The sequence below is a fragment of the Apus apus genome, chromosome 7 (genome assembly GCF_020740795.1).
Source record: "Apus apus isolate bApuApu2 chromosome 7, bApuApu2.pri.cur, whole genome shotgun sequence".
Lineage (NCBI taxonomy): Eukaryota > Metazoa > Chordata > Aves > Apodiformes > Apodidae > Apus > Apus apus.
The window spans coordinates 15,314,336-15,340,442 of NC_067288.1; the positions used below are offsets into that span (position 1 = coordinate 15,314,336).

The following is a 26,107-nucleotide window of genomic DNA, read 5'->3' on the forward strand; positions in this document are numbered from 1 at the left end:
AGCAAAACATAATTATATATAAAAAGCCTAGTGCATTTGGGCTGCAATACACAACACACACACGGTAGTTATTCAGTATGTGTAAATTGCAGGAATTAGTGCCCATATTTATTTCCACTGTACTGGCTACCTTGCAAGTTCAACAATTAACAAACCAAACAATAAAACAACCAACCAATATTTTTTCAACATTTCTCGGAGCTAAAAGATTTCAGTTCTAGGTCCAGAAAGACGTAGTTAGAACATGAACTGAGTTGCCTGTATTTCTTTGGCACAACTACGATGAACCAATACCCCATTAAGCAGCATCCTGTAAAAGATTAAAAACACAGCAACACGTACCCAACAGAAATAAAGTAACATTAGTATCACTGTGCAAGTCAAATCACTTAAATTCTTTTCTGAAGTAGATCCTCACCAGACACATTCCATACAGTTCTGCCTGCTCAGAGGTACATCACCTGTTGAGTCCACTCAAGACACTAAAGAGTTCTACAGATCAGCCACTGGAATAGGATTAGGTAAAGACCTTGCTTGTAACGTAGGACAGCCTTTTTTATTCCCCAACAGATATTCTTAAGTATTCAGAAACACTTAAAATCACCTGGTGTCAGTTTTTACCCACTTTAAAATTCTTTATAGAACATCCCAATATACTGGTTCCAGGATAGGACCTATAGGCACCGACTGCTTAAATTCCATCCAGCTGCCTTTCCCTATCAGCTGACTTGCCAAGAAACACCATTCGTAACCAGTCACCATCTGGTGTGAGAACCATCAACAACTGCATTACAAGGCCAGTTTTCCACTGATCATTCATTAAGTTAACCTAGTCTTAAAGGAACGGGGGATACAACTATGGTCCCAAATTTTCTGTGGTTTTATATACATCACTTGTGGTAGTCAACATTCCAAGAAGGTTCTTTAGAAGAAACTTCAAGGGAAAGGAATATGTTGCTGCACCCAACACTTATAAATAGTAAGCTGATGGCACTTAGCTGGTCTTTAGTTTGAAAACTGGAAAGGTCTCTTAGCAGGGATGTGTAAATAAATATACCTGTATATATGCAGAAGTCACCTTCATTCAGAACTGCCTAAAACTGTGAACTTTTATTTCTGAAGTTCTGAAACAAACAAACGTAATCTCCACACAGTTTGGAATAAGTGGGAAGGGAGCACAGCTTACGAGGAATCTGTGTCATCTGGAATGGGCAGCCATCAGTCCCTCTGAAACTACTTCTACACTTTCTTAGTGATGTAGGAAATTAATTTAATTTGATGAAACATCAGCTACAAAAGGGACCCAAGGACTCCATCAAAGTCTACAGTCTCAGACTACAGCAAAGGGTAATTTTGTTCACTATGATCAGCAGTTCCCTGCCTCTCTTCCCTTCACCCCCCAGAATCTGTCATCTAAGTTTGAGCTAAAATTCTAACCTCTGTCCATTCTTCTTAATAACACAGTTATCCAACAAAGGTGCACAAATTATATATGAGATTTTGAAAAAAATTCCTCATGACCACAAGAGATTGTACAGTTACTACTGTTAAGTTACCACATTTAGGGGAAAAAGATTCAAATTACTTAGCTGTACTTAAAAATAGTTAAGTCAGACACTTCCAGCTGTATTAGAAGGAATTGTGGAAAACCAGAAGTGTACTTACATATAACTTCTAAGCCAGACAACAGTGCACAGCATATAAATGTAAGCATGCTTCCCCTAGGCACACTATGAAGACGAAAGTAGTTATCTGTTCAGGTAGGTGGAGTCTGAACACATTAAAAAACAGCAATAAATACCGTAAGTCACTTAGATGGAACTAGAAATGTTAAATAATTTCAATCATCCAAAACAAAATTTGATTTGAAACCAACCTGGTAGTCAGCATGGGCATACACTTTAAATACTTAAATATAGAAACTTTAAACGATGACGTTTCTTAAGTGTTTTATTGCTACAAACTGTTACATCTTATCACAAAAAGCTACAAGGCATATTATAACACATACTCTATTATATAGAGTGCAATGCAGTCCCCAAAACAGCCACACTCCAACAGCACAATTTCTGAAGTTATTCCTTCGGTACCAAGAGGTAAATATGAGAATCTTATGCTATACAGCATTTAATGTATTTACCCCCCAGACCCGCCTTTCTTTGCAACGGATTAGACCAAAAATTATTATATCCAACTTTCAATACACACATCAAAAAATAGGATGCTTAAAAAAATATACAACACAATGTTTTAATCAGCTTTAACAGTCAGTTTGCTATAAAAAGCTCAACTAAAATAGTCTTAATTTCATTTTAAACAAAATCAGAAACACAGAGGAATTATATAAACAAGTTATCCACGGAATGGAATGCATGCATACGGTGGGGAATCTTTTAACAACTTCATTTGAGACTATGAAAAAGTCTTAGTCACTTTAGAGCAGAAATAAAAAGCTGTTTTGCCCCCCAATATATTTTCATTTTCTAGTACTTAGTTATCTTCAGTGTGGTCTAAAGTGAAGTCAGTTTGTTCTTCAGTTTCTTCCTCTTCTTCCTCCTCTTCTTCCTCACCCTCAGCTGGTTCATCAGCTTTGTCCTCTTCTTCTGGCTGTTGCTCCTGAGCTTGATCATTAATTTCAAATGGATTTTCACCCTGAAGCATAAGATTGAAAACAAGTTTGTATTTATTTCAAACATAAAATAAAATAATATTTAGCACTTCAGTGAATGAAAAGGGCAGCCACCAAGAGATGCTATGGTCTTTATACAGTTTTTAATAGTTTGGGATTTTTTTTGCAAGAAAATCAAACCAAATTTGATTTAAAATTAGCAACACCTCATTATTACGCACACTGGAAACTGGTATTCCAAAAAACTAAGGAAAGCAGAAATGGCTTTGAGAAAAAGCCAAAGTATGCTAAACACAAACTTCAGTTTCACTTCAACATTCAGAATATTAAAATAACATAGTTAACTTTCAACACGTTTTTATTGAAAACTACAGCTTCTTTTCTTTTCTGCCCAATTAAAACCAAATCTGAACAGGTTTTTTCTCTTTTTCCTTGTTTTAACTCTGAATAATTTTATCAAAAAGACAAACTCTTAATAAATGAAAAAGAAATGTATAATTAATTATATTGACTACCCTAAAACTCATTCCATTGCAGATCTAGAAAAATAATAAAGCAGATTTCTCAGACAATATTTTAAATAAATTGGTATTCTAGTTTCACATTTTCTCTATTTCATACAGCAATTCAGTACAAGACATACCTCAGTTTTCACTTGTTTCAGATATTATAACAACATGAAATATTAGGAGTTTCTGTACTAAGGTTCCTTTCAAGTTCAAACATCTGACACTGAGAGTCTGATCTGAACATATTACACCAATCACCAGCTACACTAGGATTGGGATTTCAAGAATATTATTTAAAAGATGACCCAAAATAAAAACTGAGTGCTAGACCCCTTGTCCTTTTTTACTTACTTATAGAAATAAACAAATATTTTTCCTTCAGTTACATTTTTCAGGTAGTGTCTTCCATGTGGCCAAAAAAATCACTTAAAAATTAGAAAGCTGTATATGCACATTTAGCAAACGCCACTAAACAAAAACTTGGGTTTAGAATTGTTATTCTAAAAAAATCAAGAAAAAATATAAAATCAGATGTAAAGAATAACCCAAAGAAAGCAGAATGCTTTAAGACCATATTGTTCCAGGTCTCACAATAATGGTATGCATACACTTTGTAATGACCAGCCTACAGCACTTAGATGGTGGTGTCTGTTGAGCCCAATCAACTCGTGGCTTAACCAAAGACATAGATGCCACGTATAATTCCCATGAAAAAGGTAGTATTTAAACTTCTGTAAGATACTAAGTTTAGCTTTTTTACAAGTAGATTCTCATAGGTCAGTACATTGAAAGTGTGGTTCATAAATCTGAGACCTATGAAAAACAGAAAACCTCACATATCAGTCAAAACTCATGTTACTTTTAGATGATCCATTATTAACATCAACCCTGCAGAACACCAAAGAGTATTTCACTGAATAGGCAACAGTGTTCAAGATTGAAATACCAAAAACACATGTTCATCAGTGGACATTACAGTGCACCAACAGGTATATTAAGAGTTTCATGACCTAATAGAAAGCATTGTTTCCTAGCAAAAGAAAATATTTTCTCTGCAAATGATTCACATGAATATCAAAAGCCTTTTTTTATAGGTCTGATACAAACCGAAAGATTAAAATCCTGTCATGTCTAGGCTAGGCAAAATGATGAATTGTAGCTAAAGAACACACTTCCACGCTCCTGCAGACATCTTCTGTCTGTCCCTGACTCTTGAAGACAAGCCACAGAAAATTGTTAACACTTCATTCCTGTGGATACAGTATGTAATTTCTGCCTAACCTAGAAGAACTGGATTCAGCACACTACTTTTCACTGAAGTACTTAACTACTTCTGGTTCTATACAATAATAAAAAAAAAAAATTTCCCCAACTGTTTTTTCAGAGAAAAAAGCACTTTTCAAGTTCTCAAACTAAGGAAAAAGTTACTGCCCTCAAGGGGAAGATCCTAACAACTGCACTCTTTTCTAGTGATGTAGCATCAGAGGCATCCAGCACACTATGCAGAGTCAATTTTGATGTTAGTTGATTTTGACAGCCACACCGGTCCCATCTTCCCAGATGACTTTATAAAACAAAACAAAAAAACCCCTGATAACAAGAACACAGACACACCACTGAACTTCTGCAGAAAGACTTTACAATGCCTACAGAGCACAGAAACACAAGCAGATAAGTATTTTATTCCTAAGAGATGCATTCTTTGGGTTCCTTGTCTCCAGAATATTTAAATTGCAGAGAAAGCCAAAGACTGTGAACTGGTATTTACAACCAAAGCTTTGGGATTCAAATGTGCCCAGAAACCACTCTCTGTATCTATCTAGAACAGGTCTCACAAATCTGATCCAAAAAGATACCAGATTCTCCCATCTAAGTGGTAAACTTCAGAATACCTTCTCTAACACAAGTTATCAGACAACTCTGGGATATACTAATAGAAAATGTCAATCTCTATGATGCTCCTGTTGAAGCATCTAAGCAGTTTTTCATCATAGACATAATTCTGTCTAGGAAGTTCTAAATGATCCAAAATTAAGAGATAGTCACGACTTCATCAAGTGATAACTTTTTGCCTGAGAAACAAGATGGTCTTTTTTTCCTCCTTATCATAAAAGGACTTGCTACAGATTCATAAAACTGTGAAAATCATTGTTTCAGAGTGGTCTGCAGATGTGTTGTGGTGAATTTCCCTCTTTATAATACAGATATAGAGGAATGAGGAGAAATTAAAAACTTCTAAAATCTTTTTAATCTTCATACTGTTTGTACAGAGTACACTGGAAGTATAAAAGGGTACCACCCATGACTAACAATGACAAAACAGAGGGCTCTTCAAAGGAATGGCCAAGGTAAGAAACAGTCCTTTCAAGGTTCTTTGATTAAAATATCTATGATGAAGATATCAAATGAGATTAAGAGGAAAGGTTCCTTGCATGCAAATAAAAGGATGCAAACAATATGCTGTTAATTTAAGCATTGAATTGGATTTTCAAATATAGGAATTAAAAAAAAAGTAAATAAGATAGTGTAAAAGATGCTCACCAGCACCATTAGGATCATAGGGACTGCATGCAACTTGTGACAACTAGAAAACTCAGTTCTGGTACAGTAGTTTCTGGAAATTAATGGTGGGGTGTTTCCCTAAGCTAGTCTGTCATTCATCTCAAAGCAAGCTATTTCGGGCTGTAACAAGGATTTCCCACTCTCCTGGAAGACTGCAGGCACCAAATGCATCAATCGCATGCTCTGATTCATCACATGCTGCATAATAAAACTGGACTTCTTCAGTCTGCTGGTGATTATACACTTGGATGAGAGGGATTTCATAACCAGAAGCCAGATACATCTCATGGGGCAGGTGCTGCTGAATGTGTATTCAATTCAATCCACCCCACGAAACAGCAGTGCTAGGCAATCTGAAAATGTCAGTGGTCTCCTTGTGAAGACAATCTTGCAAATTTTATCTTCATTTTTCCAACCAATGAATGGCAAATTTCCATTCCCCCTTTTACCAGTCCCCCACTAGGGGGCTGTCCAGGACAATGCACACACACACACCAGGGCACGAGGAACACCAGAAGAGATGGCTGGAAATACAGGCAGATATTCTAGGCTGAGGCATCTGGTCACTTACTACCTTTTCATAACAGACACAGAACAGTTGTTTCAAACTGATTCACCCATCCAACCACACATAATTTTGCAGGACATGCCAGGAGGCAGAGATGAGGCAGGCACACTAAGATGGAGCATCCTGCTATGCTAATTTGACATTTTAAATCATGATTAACTTCTGCATGGGCTCACACCTTGTCCTTACACTTCCGTAACACAATAGTGCTTTGTCTGAAACAGTCTTTTGTTTAGGCACAGACAAGGTTATAAACCAATTAAAAGTAACTACCAGAAATAGCCAACAATGGTACTAGAGAAAAAGTCACTTCATTGGCACAGAAGAAAGAAATCCCACATTCTGCTAAAATAATTCCCAAATGTTTCGCTGGCTATGCATCTGCAATGTAGACAACTATGCCTTTTAAATTCTCTGATCTTGACAACTGCTGTTATAAGCTTTCATTTTTTGTATGCTTCCATGAACACAAGAAATTCTATAAAATAGATGTAGCTGAGTAGTGTGTGCACTGTACTTCAGTACAAAGCCACATTGGAGCCTTTGCTTCTAAATTTAAAGATTCAGTCATTTGTAAAGTGTTTTGTTCTCTATAGTTACTATTACATACAGAGTTAAAAACAGTGCTTATCCCTTCTTAAAGCCTGATTTTTTTTTCTAAGAGCATCTCATTAAAAATTGACCAGATACACGTATAAATGGCAAGCAAAAACAAAAGCCTGGTAAATCTGAAGGTGGTAATTTTCCTGCAATTGAAGTTATCTGAGAAAACAATCTGAGACAGGGACAATACACTAAAAGTATATTCAATCTGTGAACTACCTAGAAGGCAGAAACAGAAGATAGAGCACTAAGGTCAAACTCCATCAGCAGGGAGGAAATAACAAATGTTACAGATGACATTTTTTTCCATTTGCATCTTACCTTCACATACAGCTCGTACCGTGCCTTGACTATAGGGTTATTCAAGATACTGGTGGCAGTAAGAACACTTTCCCTTTTTATTTGTTCTCTGTAGGCCTAGGAAACAAATGTTACAGTGAATTATGACCATACATCTAATTCCAATTGTCACACAAATTTGAATTAATGGTCAGCTTCTTGACTTTTAAGTCCAAACCACATAATAAGCTTAATTAAGCTTAGCAGTGTTTATGGTCTGTCTGTTGCTTTAGCTTGATCAACAGGTAACATGCACACTTTCTATCACAGCCTAAGATAACACTGAAGGTGTCCCTGCTCATCACAGAGGGGCTGGACTAGATCACTTTTAAAGGTCCCTTCTGACCCAAACCATTCTATGATTCTATGATATTCCATAGTTACAGAGACTCATATATAAACAAAACATTACTTTGGCTATCTTGTTTACTGTAACAACTATGATTTTTTTTCCATTCTCACTACTCTTTCAACCTTTCCACCAACCTTAAAAGTGTATAATTATAAATTGCAACAGGGACCAATTCCATACTACTGCAAACTCTAAACTGCTCTCACTTTTTTTTCAAATTAGAAGTATTATAGCCAAGCAAAAAGAAGACACCAGGTTTGTTACTTCGCAGGAAACATATGTATTATGTTTTGCAATGTGAACAACAAAATCTTTCCAAAACTTAATGGCAGTAAAAAAATTTCCAATAAAATAAAGGTCATTCCTGTATCCTTCTCAGGACTTACTACTGTTAGCTATTTCAGTAGAGAGGGTAGTGATATGACAAGGGGCAACAGTTTCAAACTGAAACAGGGGAGATTTAGGTTAGACATCAGGAAGAAATTCTTCACCGTGAGGGTAGTAAAGCAGTGAAATAGGTTGCCAAGGGAGGTTGTGGAAGCCCCTTCCCTGGAAGTTCTGAAGGCCAGGTTGGATGAGGTTTTATGCAGCCTGGTCTAACATGAGGTGTCCCGGCTCAGCAGAGAGGTTGGAACCTGATTATCTTTCAGATACCTTGCAACCTTAACATTCTGTGATGAAGCACACCAGCATTTCATTAACTGGAGGTGCTTAAGAGGTGGCTACTTCAAGTGACATTATGCTTACGAAGTGTAACAGGGACATTCTAGAACAAGAAACACCAAAAAGAACTCAGAAATAACTTCCACTGAGTAACATTAACACTTCTCTCCCCTAGTATTAGATTATGCTGCTTTTTTTTGTTTGTTTGTTTTAGTAATATGTCATATCTTACTTGTTTTCCTTTTGTGTGATCAGGAGATTTTAAGTGCTGCTGAACGGAACTGTGTAATGCAGGAACATACACACTGCAAGCACTGCAGTGAACAGTCTCAACTTTCATCATATGGTCATCAGCAGTAACCCCTGCCAAAGAAGATGCAACAAATCATTATCACAAAACATCTTGTTCTAGGGAAGTGGAAGAGGGAATTGGTTGTTTTATACCAGAAAATCAGAGCTCTCAGATGTTAAACATGTCAAACTGAACCAGAAGACAATATTCGCCCAAACTCAGGCTCTCTGAAGGCAGTACTAGAGAACGATGTTTTTCACTTGGATACTCTAACTCCTTGTCTCCACAGACTATATATGAGACCTAGGTAATTATGTTTGCTGCCCAAGGTTATGACATATGAACACCTACTTGACTAAATACAAGGAAATAAAAATGATACAATCAAATAGAACTATTTAATGTACAAAACTGCCGTCTATTTAAAATAAAAAATAACTAACATCTTTAATAATTCATTTCATACAAGAAACAAAGCTTCATCAAAGCAGTTGGATTTAACCTTTCTCCACAATTAATTTACTTCCTTGCCTCCCCATGCCACCAAGAAGCAGCACATGCACCCAGTTCCTCCTGCAAATTCAAATATCAGCTTGCCAACAAAATACTCTGATCGTAAAAGTATATAGGCCCTCCAGTACTTAAGGAAAGCATAAAAACTAATTTAGGAGATTGTCAAAATGTTGGGTATCCATTTTTAAGCATCTTTCAGCATTTAAATTTGAGTTATGGTAATATTCAAATACAGTTATTGCCTAAAGTAAAAGTACTCAAAAGATGCCTCAGTGGTTCTAGCACATCTTTTGAAAGTCCTCAAGCAAAGGATAAAGTGGAAGGATGTGACACCCCAAGACAGGGACTCACAAAACGCTCTAGAAAACTGCCTGAAGGGCAGGCAGCCAAGGGGAAAAAAACCTCAGAACAAGAGGTATCTTGGGTAGTCACAAAGTACTCATAGTCTGTCTTTTGTCAGTGTCCCTCAAAACCACAGCAACTATCCTTTACATTATCCACATCCTTGCCATCATCTCCTTGACCATTATCTCCTTATTGCTTTATTACACACTCTTTCAACCTACCTGCATCCACCTATTGTCACTCCTCATGCTTTATACTGAGTAAGATGACGGCAAAGCCCACAAAACTCTGCTTGTCAAGCACCTAGCACAGTGAATGCCACCTTACTTTCTGCCAAGGCTACCTGGACAACAAACATAAATCAGGTTTGCTATCTCCCACTGTGCTTACATTCCACACTGTGGAATCCCAACCAGGTACAGAAAAGGTGTGCAGACCATTTTAATCCAAATATTTTATCAAATTTGAAGAAGACGGGAAGGAGAAAAGGACAAGCAGAGCTCCACACTATGTACTTTCATATAAAAAGCATTACTCACCTTCCATTATATCTTTTTCAGCAGCTTGAGCATTTTCTGTTTGGTTGCTGGTCTGTTGCTTACGCATAGCTGTCTTCTTGAATTTATTCACCATACATTCCTACAGAGAATCAGGAAAAAACAACTGTAACACATTGGATAGACGACTTTATATTCCCATAGGCACCTGTACTTATTACTGAGAATAGCTCTGTAAGAAACAGCGATGAATTGCTGTTACTTCTTACGGCACTACTTTTAATTGTACAACTATCACTATTTCCAGACTGAACTTGCTTCAACTTTTAGTAATATATGCTCAGCCAAGAGTCATCTGCAGAAGGAGTAACAATGATAAATTAAGCTCAGTTTGAAGATGAATTGTAATTTGTGACTACATTCTAATGTAAAAGTATTATATAAATCAAAAACCAGTAGTCTTACATGAAGAAATTCCATCACCACTTTATCAAATTTGGTTTGCTTCTGGATATGATCCAATGTTTCCTGGTGAGCTGCACTCTCCAGATGTGACTCAATTTCTTTTTCTTCAAATGTTCGAAATTTGCAAAATGAGCAAGTAAATGCCATTCTATCAGAAGAAACAAATGAAATAAAATTACCATTAAAGAAACATTCTTCCCTCTCAGGAAAACTCAAACTATGTCCTCAAAACTATGAGGACTCCACAAACCTAATTAAAAAAGGAATGGGAAAAGCATTTTTTAAAGAAGCTCAAGTAGAAAAAAAAAATAATATTCAGTATTCTACCATTATGAAGGGTAGCTGCTAGATGAATCAAATATAAATCAAGCCAGTCTCAGAGTAATGAATTATCTACAAAGAAGACGAAAACTGCTGAAATTAGAAGCTAGCCATTTAAAAGACACATTATTCTGTGAGTTTATCTATCACAGCATTCCTTTTGAAGTACTTCTCACAGTTAAGCCAATCCATTATTTCCTAACTACAAATAGTCAGTTATTACTTTAAAGCTCATTCTCCATACAAAAACTACATAATTGTTATAAGGAAATATGGCTTCCTCAGCACAGTGAGGAAAAAGCACTAATGCTATGATCATATAATGCACTGTCTACTATCAGCCCAGTAGCCAGAAAACCTGCTGCTAGTTAAAAGGGAGCCCACTGAAGAAAAAAAAATAATTAAAAACAAAAACAAAAACAGTGAAAGGAAAATTGTCTTCAGTCTGGCTCAAACCAGAACAACTGACATAAAATTGTTTTGCACAACGCTGGCCATTAGCCTACTTGGCTGTGGCAGAACTAGTAGGAGTTACGCAACCATCTACTCATTTTTTCTACTAAATAGCTCACCATACATATAAAAACAGAATAAAGTTAATTTCCAACAGCTTAGTAACTCAGCACGCCTATAAATTCAGCTCAAATATGTACTTCAAAAGCAGTAGTATTCTAAGCTGCTTCTCAAGTGTGCACTGATGCACTTGTGGGGGAGAAGGGCTTAAAAATGGTGTATTTTCTGATACAACAGAGGTCAAGCGAAACATCTAGTCTTGTAAGCCACGGGATTTGGGTTTTGGTTTGAGGGTTGTTTTTCTTTCGCTTGCATTAAGTTTTTTGGTTTCATTTTGGGGGTAGGGGGTTTGAGCAGTGATGGAGGGGTGGGTATTTCTGATCATTTCTTCGTTGCATTTTATTTTCTTAAAATCAGACCAAACGATCTTTCAAGAAAGAAGACATACTCTTACAGAAGGTTAAAGGGTAAGAAAAACACCACACAAACCTGTATCCATCACCATATTTTTCACTGTTTTTTTCCCTTCTACGCCTTTGCTTCTCTCTTCTGGCCTCAATTCGCCGCTTTTCTTCTTCCTCACTTTTAACTTCTCCTTTGCCATCTTAACATACAGTAGAAGGATTTTAAAATGTTATGTTCAAAAAATTAAAATAATAAACAAAAAACAAACAAGAAACCCACCCTGTCTCCTCCACAAACACCTTAAAATGCAGAGGAAGACCTTATACCAAAGCAGTTCAATGGCATATTTAAATGTCAGAGAAATTTTGCTTTGTTTTCCTTCTCTGAAGACAAGCAATTTAAATATTTGCTTCTAACAATGAAAACTTAATAGCTTAGGGGTTACAGTCTACATTACAGTCATACAAGTAAGGAAATCCAGAATTAGAGTTGTGCCTAGTTATTAAAGGCCTCTTCAAGTAAGTGACCAGGAAAGAGTACCAGGGGTGCAGGGGGAGACACATTTATTTAAAATTCCCCATGGTTTTAGAGCACTAATGCTACAATCCCCTTACATTAAAAAGAAACCAATCTCTTCTGCAGTGCACTTACACAAACTTTTAAAATTAAAAAAACCCACATAATTAAAAAAAAAATAATTGAAAAATCCTATTTCAAGAAAAGAAACTCTTATCAGTTGGCTGTAAATTTCCAGCACTCCTTATCATCAGATTAGACTACATATGCAATAGGACAGTACAGAAGAGAAAGGGGACTAAAAACAATTTCAACCTTAACACTCGATTTCTCTGTGTATGTGTTGGAAATCACTTCAGCTAATATATGATTTAACTGATTTTAGGTAAACTAATAATTAACCTCTTTGATTAAGACTGCACATGATATACAGTGTGTGCTCTCAAGAGCAGCTCTTGGAGTTAACTAAATCCACTTTTATAAAAGTGACTCACTTAGGATTTAGGCGGTGAAGTTGATCAGTTAGTGGGATAAACAATTGGATATGGGTGAGGAACTGGTGGGATAAACAACATTTCAGCAATAGAATGGGAATAGAAGACCATTTCAAAGAAAATAAAACAAGTCTAACAACAACAACCAGAGATGATCAGAAAGCAGAGACAATAAGCATATAAAGAAAAAGACAAGTGGTGATGGATGGATGTTACAATTTTCTGCTCCATGGCCTAAATTTATAAACTCTTAAAAAGTCATGCTACTCAAAAACTATTAAGAGGTCATACAGACCTGCTTACTCAATGTATTCACATAAAGCCACAAAAATATCTGCAAGACCTTGCCTGACAAATCAAAATTACTTGCCTCCAAAAGTCTGATATCCAAGATCATAAGCATCTCTTGTAAAGTCTTCATATATAACAACTGCACCGCTTGTGTCCACTTCAATTTCCTAACAGAAGCCAAATTCATAAATTTTGTAAGAAAACACCCAACAGAACAATATTTTCCTAACTTCAGAAAAACGCAATGCAAATTACTTTATTTCCAATAATCTGTTACTTGCTATTTTTATCAAATATGACAACAGAAAAAATATCTAGTTAGAGTACAAACACTTGAAGCTATGCATTTCTCCTTAATGCCTTGAAGCCTTTGTGATTAAGTTTCACAATCAAAATTCTCACTGTCTTCTACATTATGACTTCCAATTCAGCCTTTTAAATACTTAATTGAGAATATGTTAATGCTGCCACTCAAAAAGGAAAATATCACCCCAGTCTTTCACCATGGAACCAGGATATATATATATATACACACACACACACAGTTAGCTCACTAATCATATTACATTGCATACTGTTGCAACTGATCTTTCTGTAGGTGGGAACTAATCTTTTTTACCCTATCAGTGAACACCTGTTAACATTGTTTCTTTTTTTATTTACCCTCTCTCCTTGATGTGTCTTCTGCCTTATCCATTCTTCCTCACTGCTGTTTAGTAATCTCCCTGTCATTTTGCACTTAATTTCTCAACTCACCCAAGCAGGCCATAGATGTATGAATTCAAGCTGACTACCTATGACAACATGAGAAGTGTTCATATGACAGCTCTCTGTGCATTACAAGAAAAGGCAGGGTCTACAAATACACTTTAAAATGCATTTTCCAAGCTATTTGCACAAGCTATCCCTCAAAATCAGTAAGTATTTCAGACTGCAACAAAAATACAAGTGTTACATAATGTGAACAAAAAAACCAGTTCAGAAAAACTTATCTAGCTAAGTGCATTGTTTTTGTAACACCAGCTTAATAACGATTCATTTTAAGGTATACTGTACAAATTTCTGAAAGAATCAAACATTTTCTAATTATAGGAATTCTTACCTCTATAGTAGAATCCTGGAAAGATGTCTTCATGTCTACAAACATAAAATGAGGAAGAAATTAATAGTGTAAGGGTCCTGTCACTGTCAATTCATTTTAAGACAATAAAATATTTAGGAAAAAAACTCAGATTGTTAATACAGCTGGAACAGTCTACATCTACAATTTATAGTATTTTAGTAACAATACTAAATGTAAAAGCAGTTACCCTTAGCAATATCATATCAATAGTTTTCTAGAATCAATGATCTATATCTAACTTCACAAAACAAGCAAGTCAAGACTGAAAGGATAGCATAATTTTTATTTTCATGCATATATTGTACCCCAACTGCATCCAGTTTTCTTTTCGTTGTTACCCACTTTTTAGTTTTCAACTACATTATATTGCTTAGATCATCTTTCTGTCCAAGTCTCAGAAAACTGTATTAAGGCCTCCAATCTCAGAGCCACAGGACAGCTTAACTAGCAGTGCGTTCTAGTAGGTACTATCTACTCCACTTCTTAAAGCAACTTCAGTATTATGTAGTACACTGGTTCCTGGATTGTGGAAATCAGTGAAAGTGAACAGATAATAAACTAGGAGTGCTCCCTCTCAAGGTAGTTTAGAAAAGAACTTACTAAGTTTTGAAAGAAGAGCCTTGTTGGAGACCTTTGAGAGAGTCTTTGATGTACCTGGATGTGTACCTCACAGACCCATTTCATCACAAGAAAGCTGTTGAGTTCAGCAATAGTGTTCCCTATACAAAAGGCACCTGGTGCCTGAAAATTTTATAATACTCTTGAAGTTAAAGGGAACAGCTTTGTAATACGTAGTCATGTAACTTGAATTAAAAAATCAAAAATAAAATTTTCATGTGGAAGTTTCTGCCAAGTCTGTTCATTTACCTTGCAGGGTCTGAGCCAAAGCAATTTTCAACATTTTTCAGGTGTGATTTGAAACCAAACTGTATAAAACACTGCATACCCAATACAAGCTGAAAACCCTAAAATTTTACTCCTGTATATGCCATTCATAATATCCAATACTCAAGTTTACATTCTCGCAAAGCAAGTCATTTATTTAAGCCTCATGATTTTTTTCTCTCCAGCTTTGCCTCTAACATTAAATGATTGGAGTTGTAGGACATCTTTAGGGAAGCTAAACAAACCAAGCATCACTAATACTTTGCAATTTATATTTCCATTTTATCTATCATATTTCCAGTTATTCTTTCCATTACAGCATTTCACTTAGAAGAAGCAATCTCTCTCTGCCTTTCATAAATTATTCTGTAACCATTTTCACTGTTTTCCCCAGTTTGCCTCCCTTTCCCTCTCCTCTCCACCCACACCTTATGCCTTTATTTTAGCTGCACTGCAGTTGATGCACTATTTTTTATACCTATCGAAGTATTTGGACAGCAGAGCTCAGGTGTGCTCCAGGGCACGTTTTAAGTTTTGGGCAGCAGCACCGAGGCTCATGCAAGGGCACATTTCAATATTTGTCTGGCATTTTCATTAAGACTACCTGAGAACTGAAATTACTTTCAACAGTGAAAAACTGCCTCCAGGAAGTATCATTATAAAGTCTGAATTAAATACACTTCATCAGTACATATTTAATCACATTAAAATATTCAATTTCATTCAGCAAATTTATCTTTGCAGTAGAAAAGTTAGGAGAGTAAATTAATAAAATCTCTTGTTGAGTATTTAAAAGGCAGAAAATGAAGAATTACAAAACAACACATACAGTTCTCTTTCTGAATATTAAAATTAAATAGTTAATTAAAGGAATTTGTAATTAAAACTTACTAATTTTGGCACTTATTACTTACTAGGTGATTTTTTCTGGCTCAGCTTCAAAATAGGTTTTGTCATTTTGGGTTTCTTGATGTATGTCCCACCAGGTTTGTTATATGGCTGTGGTATCATTTTTCTTTTTATTCCTCTTGCAGCAACTGCTGCAGGACTGGGTTTGTTATGATAGTCAACAACAATTCCAGGTCTGTGCATTCCTCCAAAGTCTCCCATATGCTGAAAATTTGTGAAATCAAGAGAAAGGTATTAGTATATGAAATTAAAACAAATAAAACTATTACTTGGTACGATAAAACTGTAAAGTAAAATCTGCATTCTAGAGGAAAATGCAGGGGCAATTTTAGCTCCCGATTTGATGTTGTGTTGTGCAATTGCTTTGTGGGTGTTTGTACAGTAGAACGAATACATACATATACACTGCGTTTCTGCTTATTCAGAACCATTGTCCAGACAATTAACATGTCTATCAAAGTTCATATCTCACTCTAACATCTTGGCTCCTCTCTTCAGATTCTCTAGATGATGAATGACTTCTCCCTCTGGGGAAAAACAGAGCTAACCCATCCAGTTTTTCACACTTTAGTCAGCAGTAATTAAAAAAAAAACCACACAAAAAAACCCCAAACCCACAAACAAAAAAACAGGCAAAGATTCTTTATGCCAAATTATTAGGAAGAAAGCTCATTCTTTCTTTTACTGCTCTTTCCACTGAATTCAATACATTCAGAATTTAAAAGTTAGACCTGGAGGGAGCGATACAAAAAGATGGCAGCAATAGGAATGAAATTTCAGTTGAAAGACTACATCTTTTTATTTCTAAAATGCTGTACAGTCATTTGTGGACACTTGTTTATGAAAGCTACCTCTGTGAAGGCATGGAATAAATGAGCAATCTGAAGAGGGAGATTTTAGGTAGCTGCAGCATCTTCAAACCCACTAACACAGTACTTAATATTAACTATTTGATCAATAAAGGGCAGAGGAGAGACCACTGACTGGATGGGTGACTTGGATAAGCAGAAATACTTGTACTGCCATGAGAAGAGAATTAGTATTCCACATTCAAAGTTAAAAGAACATAAAAATAACTTCAGCACACTTTTCTGTGAAAAGCATGACTTTTTTAAAGGCAAATTTAAAGTGACAGAATGTACCGAAACAGGCACTTTTCTTAATTGAAAGTCCATGAACAAGATCTCCCTGTTAACTGATTTGAGACAGTTACAGAACTACCTAGCATGTACATTTACACTGTACACATATAAGTTCAACATGAAATATGCACTAGGATAATTTCAAATAATTTTTTAAACAGTCTATCTATTAAAGGTGCAATGCATTTTACATATGGTAGGTAGTTTAGCCTTTACATTCTCCTTTATTACACATAAACCTAAAAAAGGCAAGTTTCAAAAGCAAAACAAAAACAAAACAAACATACTTGGTTATAACTGCACAAAACTTTCAGATCTGAATGAGTTCTGAAAGGCTGGCATCCAAGCTTAAGAACCTAACACTTTCAGCTTCACAAGCAGAGAAACAAAGATTAGAATCTATTTCTCATACCATGCTACATGCTAGCTAGCAGTCATGTGCAAATCTGAGCTAAAATTTGAATATGGCAATGAAAGTACTCAAGAATGCTGCAAAGTAGACTTCTGGAACAAAATCACCACACAATCAGGCATTTAAAAGACCCAGGAAAAAATTAACTTCCACTACACTTCAAGCTACAAACAAGTTGTATGGCTGAATATTAAAGAATTGCTTCTCAAATAAATACATCATGCTTAAAAATTTCAAAAGATAAGTTACACCTCGAGGCATAGGCAAAAAAATGTTAGCAGAACTCTTCGTGCTTTAAAAAAAAAATAATCAGAATTGGAATTGTAAAACCACAGTAAAGGGACACCATCAACTTCAAGTTAGTATTCTATCAGGATTTTTTTCCATTATTTTCTGTTGTATTTTTTTATCCCTAGGTCATTTAACATCAAGCATTACTTCTCCAAGCTGTGATCCACTATTTGTTGTACAGTTTATCTTGCTGTTTCTTGGTCATACAGTTTTTAAATCCTACCCTGGAAAGGAATCCACTGAAAAGGAGTCAGAAGATAAATCTTCAAAATATATACCATTAACAGACTAGGCACACCACCTGCAAATTAAGCCGAATTCTGTGAAAGGACCTGATCTCAAGTTGATGATGTCCCTTTAACCATGCTTTAATTTTGAAAAAGAATGACTGCAACTGCTAACCACCCACCTTTGCCATTTCCTCCCCATCACCCTTCCAATACACAAGTCAGGTTAAGAACTGAGCTCAAAAGAAGACTTGATGTTTGACAAAGCATGTGTTCAACATATTAATTAGCTAAACTTTTATGTTTACAGGAGACAAAAACTACTCTAGCATTCACAACCTAGGTTTTATTTTTTGCTTATACATTGCACCTTTAACCTACTCAAAACTTCAGAAGACTTTGAATTAAACTTTTACAATATTCAAGAATTTCCCCACCAGCAGCAAAGATGCTAGTGTTTACAAGGAAAAATACAAGTCCTTTTAATCCCTTTTAGACCAAACCTATTACTTTAATCTTCACCTTTCAAACAAAAGGAGAGATTTAACACACCTTATCAACCTTAGTCTTCTATTACTCATTACTTTCAACAGAAAGAGGGACTGGGTTCTACTTGAAGACAGCTTCAAGGGGGTGAACAACATTGACAACCATGATAGTTTGCTTGGACAAAAAACCCACACTGTACTGAACAGTGCATTCATTTTAATGCAGTGGTCTTGAAAGGGTTTAAAAGAGTGTCTAGTGAAAAGAATCTGAAAAGATTCTGTACTTACTCCTCGGCCTCGGCCTCTGCCTGTTGATGGTCCTCCAAAAGCATCATAGTTTCTGCTTCCAAATCCACTTTCAGGATAAGCAGGCGTTCCTCTCCCCCGAGAGCCTACAGGTGCAGGCTTCATATGGGGTGAAGAAAAACTGCTGTAGGAAGAGTAACTCTCTCTTCCTCTGTCCTCCATAAACCCAGGCCTCAATTTTGAACGGGAGTAAGGTGCTTCCCAGCTAGACCCGCCCTGGTTTCTACCTCCGAAAGAGTCAAGGCTATTCCGGTAGGAGTTGTCAAATCGACCACCATAACTACCTCCGAAGCGGCTTTGTTCGGGTTCATTATAACCATAGCCAGATCTGTACAGATCTCGCCCACCCAGAGAAGACCCGGAGTCGTAAGACTCATAAGGTCCAAACCTGGAAAAGTTGCACAGTGAGGAGAAAAAAAAGTAAGCTTACTAATGTTATACATTTCAAAAGACAAGTTATCAGTTGACATTTATCAACTAAAATCAATTTATTACTATACTGGTCTGTACAGTTGTGTTATTGTTTAATCTTGATTAGGGCTGGGCAAATCACACTATGACCAGATAGAAAGCTACCTGAGCCATTTTTGTTACAAACAATTCTCAAGTTCAGTAGGCCTGAACTTCATTCACTTAAAATTTCCAGCAACTTTTACTTACTAAAACATTATTAGAGCCCAGCCCTAGTCTCATGAAAATAATCACCTGCAGACATTCATGGGCTAGTCAAACTCTCCTTCCTTCAAAATCATGCCCTCATATTTTAACAGTTAAACAGCAGTTAAAAGATGGCTTAGTTCTGAATTGAGGAAAAAAATTCCTTTCGTTTTAGTGGTATAGTTGCGAGTCTTAAACACCCTGCACTTCTAATTTTAAAGGAAAAAATGCACGTGCTCTTCTACTTTTTGCAAATTTTCTTCCCTGCAGTAGTCAATCTCCCAATCAAAGAGTTCATGATCTTCAGTGTACTCTTCACTTGTAGACCATTAAGTCTAGCAACTCAGGATTTTCAAAGTCTACCTAATGCATGCACAGTGGACACAAAAACAGTCCTTGGAATTTCAAAGTAGAGTAACAAGGAGCTGAAATCTTCAGTTACTAGCCAAGAACTTGCTTTACAGGGGAGGTTCAGGCTAGAAATCATCAATATTTGTAACTACTTGGAAGGGAAACACATTAGTATCCCTGTAGGGTTATAACAGGGTGATTCAGCAGGAGCTGGAAAAGACAACCCCTTGACTGATAAAACATAAACTAGAACAGACTCAAATTACTATCTATAGTAAACTTAATGCCTTCATTTTAAAGTGTTAGCCTCAGAAGACCCAAAGCTACACAGAAAATAACACTATCTACAGAAAGAGCCCATGCACAATATTAACATTACATGGCAAGAGACATTTCAGTGTTCAAGTATTCATTCAACCTCAATCATATGCAGATTACTATATGGTAGGTACAGCTCATTCCTGAATCTCTACTCAGACTTTTAAGTCAATCTTAATGTTCATCATTAAACAAATTATACTTAACTAAAATGTTTAACAGAACCGTGCAGCAAAACACAACACTTCTCCAGCCTCTCTACTTAGTACTATTGTCCTTGCCCAGTGGCACCACAGTGACTGCAGACGATCATACAGTAGTCTGGCTACAGCCAGACAAGAATTCAAGGGCGCACACAAGAAAACCATCAGATTATCCAAGTTTTCTTCACATTTTATTCCCTCCAAGATAGAATCACTATTCTGAAAAGCATGCTTCTTTGAATATTAAAACCGAAATAAAATCAGCTGCTCCCTAGTGTTTTTATCTGAAAGAGCAACAGTAAGTGTCCTAGAATTAAAAACACAACTTTAAGACCACTGCATCAGAATTGTTATTTTTAGATCAATCCATCTTACAAAGCAGCCCAAACATGCACACAGTTTTGAGTGTAATTGGTACCTGCCAATGAAATAATCTGGACATGACTTTCAGATTCAATACCAATATTGAGCACTGCACATTCAAACCAAAGAACACATACCCTAAATGTTCCTTGAAAATGGAATGTTGATAGATTCAGTCTAAATCACTAAACCAGTTAGGTCTAGTCTACTGTGTCAGGAATGGTATGCCAGGCCAATCAGCTACATACTGCTAGCCATGACTGAAAAATAAAACTTTTTCCATTTTCATCCAAAGACACATTGTTTCACCGTCAAACTTTTCCACAAAAATGCTGATTGTTACAAGAATCTAGCTCTTATATTTGCCAGCATTTATCGAACGAGAAGACTCAGATCAAAAGCGTTCATACAAAATCATAACAACATGCCTCAGGAACACTTAAGTTAGAAGACAGAATTATTTAAACTTAAATTGGATTTGATCAACTCTTGGGACAACTGAAGGATTATTTTACCTGTTACCACCACCACCACCTCCTCCGCCTCCACCTCCATGACTCTCCATCCCATAGGATTGGTTAAGGTAAGAGTCCATGGATCGTGGGCCACCATAGCCTCCATGCCCATAATCACGGTCCATGTCTACAAAGAGAGCAGAAAAATGTTTATAAAGAAAGCAAGCAAGAAGTCTTAAGTAATTTAGTTTATATTCTTAAATAAGAAGTTTACTCTTTGCCACAGTGCTTACAAAAAAAACACAAAACTGCCAGTTGCAAGCCAATTTTGACACTGTGCTGAGGAAAGCTGTGTGTTTTATCATTATCTGAGCACCTCAACTGAAATCCAGTTCATATTTTTTCCCAGTAGTGGGCAACCTGGGGTTCCATCAGCTGGAATTCAGACACAAATTAAGATAATTAAACAGAAAAGCCAAATAGAGATGTCAGAAGTTAGTCAGTGGAGAATTAAGACCACTTCCCTCCTTTTAATAATACACACAGCTTACAGGCATCTGCTGTCTCTATCCAATGCCACAGGAACCACTAACAGTGACAGAGACCTTGGGTCAAGGTTACAAACTGTCACACTGCAGAGCAGACTGTATATAGGCTACAGTCAAACAACAGGATTTTCTCCAATCTAGCACAAACAAAACTTCACCTAAATCAGCACTGAGTTGCAGTTTAGTGCCTGCACTAAAATGTTGGTGTTTATCTGATGTCACTTCACAACATCTTTATATCTTGCAATTAAGTATGGCAAAAGAACCAACTTCTTCCTCAACACTGGAGGGCCTATGTTAAGGTTCTGGTTAAATTACCACTCATCAATTCAAAGCACTAAAACAGCATGGTAGATTTGTGTAATGAGTATGATGTACTGCCTTCCTGTAACAGACAAAATTTGCACTTCACTGGCATCCCAGTGACTAAAACTGCTTCCCAGTACCAAGCAACGCTAACTTTTGGATAATGCAAAGAAAGCCCAGCAAGTCCAAGTTTCACAGAAAAGGTAACATAGAGAAGGAAAACACAGTAAAGACAAGAAGGATAAAATAAAACCACACGAAGACTTGTCCACTCTGACAAGAGAGAGCATTTTATACATTTCAAAATCCCCAAGTGTAAACCAGCAATTTTTCCAGAAGATATCAGAGCAATAGGCTCACATGAAGCCAAAAGTTTTCCTGTTTAAAGAAACATAGTAATTCTGTGTGCATATAATTTCATTAATATAAGTATATACACTATTTCAGGTTTGTACCTGCTTTTTGCTAGCAGCAGAGACCCACTGTAATTTCCTCTTGCATCTGTCAACAAGAATTCTGCAAATGGTGTTGAGCTGACTATCACTTCTAGAGAAATGTTCATAGCATGCCTGAATAGAGGCTTCAAACAACTATTATCTCCTGCTGGTTTGTTTTTTTTTTTTAACGATCATATATACTTTCTAAAAAACTAGAGATGATACTTCTGAAACTAAATCTTTGAACCTGGAAGTCACACTGCACCTTTCCATATTCCTAACGTAACAAGAAAGATTCTGCAGCAAAGCAGAAAATAAGCCTTTCAAAATACTAACCATGTAGCATCACACAGCATCACCTTCAACAGCAAAGGTACTTTTAGAAGAAGTATCTGAGCCGACCAACAGAAGGATCTAATATTCCTCTCTGCTGTGACTGAATTATCTACAACCTAGTCCACTGGAATAACCTCAAGACTGCCTGCACAAAGATGTAGACCAGTAAAAATAGTAAGGTATTCAATAAAATAATTCTGGTTTCACAGAAATTAAGGTTAGATGATCCCATGATTAATCTCAAATGTAAAGTAATCCAAGTCTATTACAGTGTAGCAAGTAGTGAGCAGTGCTGTCCATATGCCAGGAATTCATTAGTGTGTAAAACACAAAAATATTCACATGCAAAAGAACTCTTCCAAAAAACAGTTTGAAGGATAGTTTTGACCTAGATTTTTCTCATTTCTCATTTCTAGATCATATTTAAAAGTCTACTGGAGTAGGGCAGAGGGGAGAAGACTTTTGTGAAAGGGGAAAAAAAATTACCTCTAAAATAAAAAAAGAATGAGATGCTAAAAGATAAACTCAATTTACAAATTAAGATGTTAATTTCTATGCATTTCTTCAGATTAAAAAACAAACAACCAAAAAGCCGTATCTGGTAGAGAGATGGTTTCAAACAGCGGCAAAACAAATCTCAATAGCCAGCAAAGAAAAATAAAATATTCCTTAGGAGGGGAACTAGGAAGTTAAACGTGTAGCAGAAAAACTCAGAATCCTCTGGTACAAAGGACTTCATTTAAAATAAGAAGCTTAAGATCAGAGGACATTGAAATATTCACAGCACAAAGCAAAAAAAAATCCTTTTTTAGTGTTCTCAATGTGGAGCATCTAAAAAAAGGGTAGGAATATGAGAGAAAGGAGAAAGATCTTGCAGTAATAAATAATAAATGAAAAAATAAAGCTCAGCAAAATAACAATCACCTTTAAATTGTAAAAAGCCCAGAAGCAGTGGCTTGAAACAAGCTAAATTTCCCCGCGTTTTAAAATTATATTCCACAATGACTGTAGCAGACTTAAGGCTCCACTGTGCAATTGTAAGCGACAATTTTCCCAGGAACACTGTATTTTTCATGACACCATGTCTGCTTTAAGGTCACAACCTTGCCATTAGATACAGAAGTTTTAACACAACCAGTCCCACACAAAACAAGGAACCAATACAACAACAGGATGAATTTTAGAAATAGAAGCAAAGGCCATTTCCCTTCCAGATTAAAAGGACAACAGTTACATTAATTAAGATATTAACATGAATTGTTAGTAGCATTTGTTAATAATTCCGTTACTAATATTAACATGATTTATGTCATCCTTTGCCTCAAACCAAGTCGTCAGCAAGGGACAACAGTGCAATTACAGCTGTCACTAGGGATCCAATGCAAAGTTCTTCACACTGGCTAAAAGTTTCCAGGAGGAAGAACTCTGCAAAGAACTCAAATGAAAACCCAGCAAAGATGAAAACTCTCAACATCCATCCTCTATTGCCATCTACTGGACCCCTAAAAAACAGCCTTTAGCCTACCGCACAGAACTGGAGTTAAGACAAAATTTTATTCTTGCTTCACTAATGTAAATACTATGCATAAGCATTCATGTTAAATGTTCCAAGCTGCATATATAATAATTATCTTGTCTAATAATTATGAATAATATAAATCTTAATTATCACGATGAAAACTATTATTATACAGAGGTACATTAAAGTAACAATCTAATTGTACAAAGTACATTCAATTGGTTACTTCCCATAGGATGACCCTGCATTCATTTTAATACTACTGTCTTCAGATCTCAGAAAAGCAGGTTCTGGTTAATGGCTACAGTGAATGGCCCAATAAGAAACTGCTACTTAAGAAGATCTGTTTCTACTAAAAAGTTAAAAGACATTTAATTGGAAATCAACAAAGAAGGTTAGAAAACAGGGCCATGATTTTATTTGACTATGAAGTAAGATAAATGCAAAATAGTATCATTGGCAAAAAAAGGCAAAGACTCAAGGAATGTATCATAAAATTGATCATATTGCAAGCAAAGATGTGTCTGTATTCCAACATTTTTTTCTGTATTCCAGTATTTTATTTCTGTGTAACAGCCACCAACTGCAAACACTTAATTGAAGACATTGGTAAATGAAGCCTGGGTACAGTTTATGGTAAAGTTTTTGTATTAACATCCTCTTAGTACTTGCCTGCATGCTGGCAACAGATAGCAAAATAATTTCTCAAGTCTTACTAAACTCATAATCTTAATCATCTTACAAAAATACATGCATTCCTTTTTGTTGTAGCTGTGTGGTATTTTTAATGAAAACAAGAACTAGCTTTTGCTGTATCGCATTTACTTTATATGCTTTCCACATTCTTTCACAAACTCTCGAAGTAAACTTAAAAAAAAAATTATCTAAAATAAAAATCAAGCAGTTCCAGGTTGCATTTTTTTCATGTTTGTATGAAAGGGGGAAAACATCCTGTTTCTTTTTGGTAGAAATACTAAGAATCAAATACAGTAGTCCGTAAGACAACAAAATACTGATTTAGGCAAAAAAGCATTATCATAAAAAGTTTGTATTCCACCCCCATCCCACTCCTCGATCTCACAATTTTGATTTGGAACGTGCAGGAGTTCATGTTGACATGCCCAAGATGAAAATCAAGTCTCATTCCCAGACTCGAGAACTCCTCCAGAAAACAACATGTGCAGTCAAACCACGTTACGTACTTTTAATAACCCGTTCGGTTTTTTTGTTTTTCTCAACACTGACTGCCCCAACGCTTTTTACAGGTTAGACGTATTTATAACTCATACCTGAGACTGACCCACTGGGCATGTTCACACCACAATGCATGGGGGTATCTGGGAATCTCCAATCTCTGTCTTCAGCTGGAGAGGATGGGTCAGTGAGAATGACTTAGTGCTTAGCAAAAGCCGGAGGGGAGAGACAGGGAGCCGCAACAAGAGGCGGCTCTCTCTCCTGTCGGATCTCCAGTCTCCTGACACGACCCCCTCACGGAGCTCGCCCGAGCTCCCCCCGTTTCTGCCCCCGCCGCCCCCGCCCGCCGCCTCCCCTCGCCCCCCGCTCGCCCCGCACCCCAGGGCGCCTCGCCCCGCCGAGGCCGCCCCCGCCCGCGCCCCCGCCCGCCCTGCACCGCCCCCCGGGAGGGCCCTCCTCCCGCGCAGCCCTCCCGCCGCCGGCCGCCGCCGCAGCTCCCCCGACCCGGGAGGGGCGGCGAGGAGGAGGACGAGGAGGTGGATGAAGGGGGGGGGGGGGGCTCCGTCCTGCGCGGAACAAAGCGGCCGCTGCCATTTTGAGACGCGGCCGGGCCCCTCGGCGGCAGCGGTGACCGGGCCCTGCCCTCGCTCTGGGGGTGCGTCCTCACCTTCCCCGTAGTCCATGGCGGCGGCGGGCCCTGCTCCGCGGCTGGCGAGCGGCGGCGGCTGCTCCCGATGGCGCCTTCCAGCGCTCCCGGGCG

At 37.0% G+C, this 26,107-nt stretch overlaps 1 protein-coding gene across 2 annotated transcripts; it reads right to left on the reverse strand.

Annotated features, from left to right (window-relative positions):
* Positions 1–1,932: 1,932 nt before the first annotated feature.
* On the reverse strand, positions 1,933–26,107 carry ZNF326 (zinc finger protein 326). Of its 2 annotated transcripts, XM_051625221.1 has the most exons (13): positions 26,015–26,107; positions 25,443–25,517; positions 21,068–21,194; positions 18,643–19,048; positions 15,800–15,998; positions 13,980–14,014; positions 12,957–13,044; positions 11,661–11,775; positions 10,338–10,485; positions 9,915–10,014; positions 8,458–8,588; positions 7,193–7,288; positions 1,933–2,652 (listed from the first exon to the last, which is right to left on the reverse strand). In XM_051625221.1, exons 1-13 carry the CDS (start codon positions 26,028–26,030, stop codon positions 2,491–2,493), a joined length of 1,698 nt encoding a protein of 565 aa, XP_051481181.1. In that variant the 5' UTR covers positions 26,031–26,107; the 3' UTR covers positions 1,933–2,490. The 2 variants fall into 2 exon arrangements, with proteins under 2 accessions (XP_051481181.1, XP_051481182.1); XM_051625222.1 differs by lacking the exon at positions 25,443–25,517 and having other exon boundaries at positions 26,015–26,100.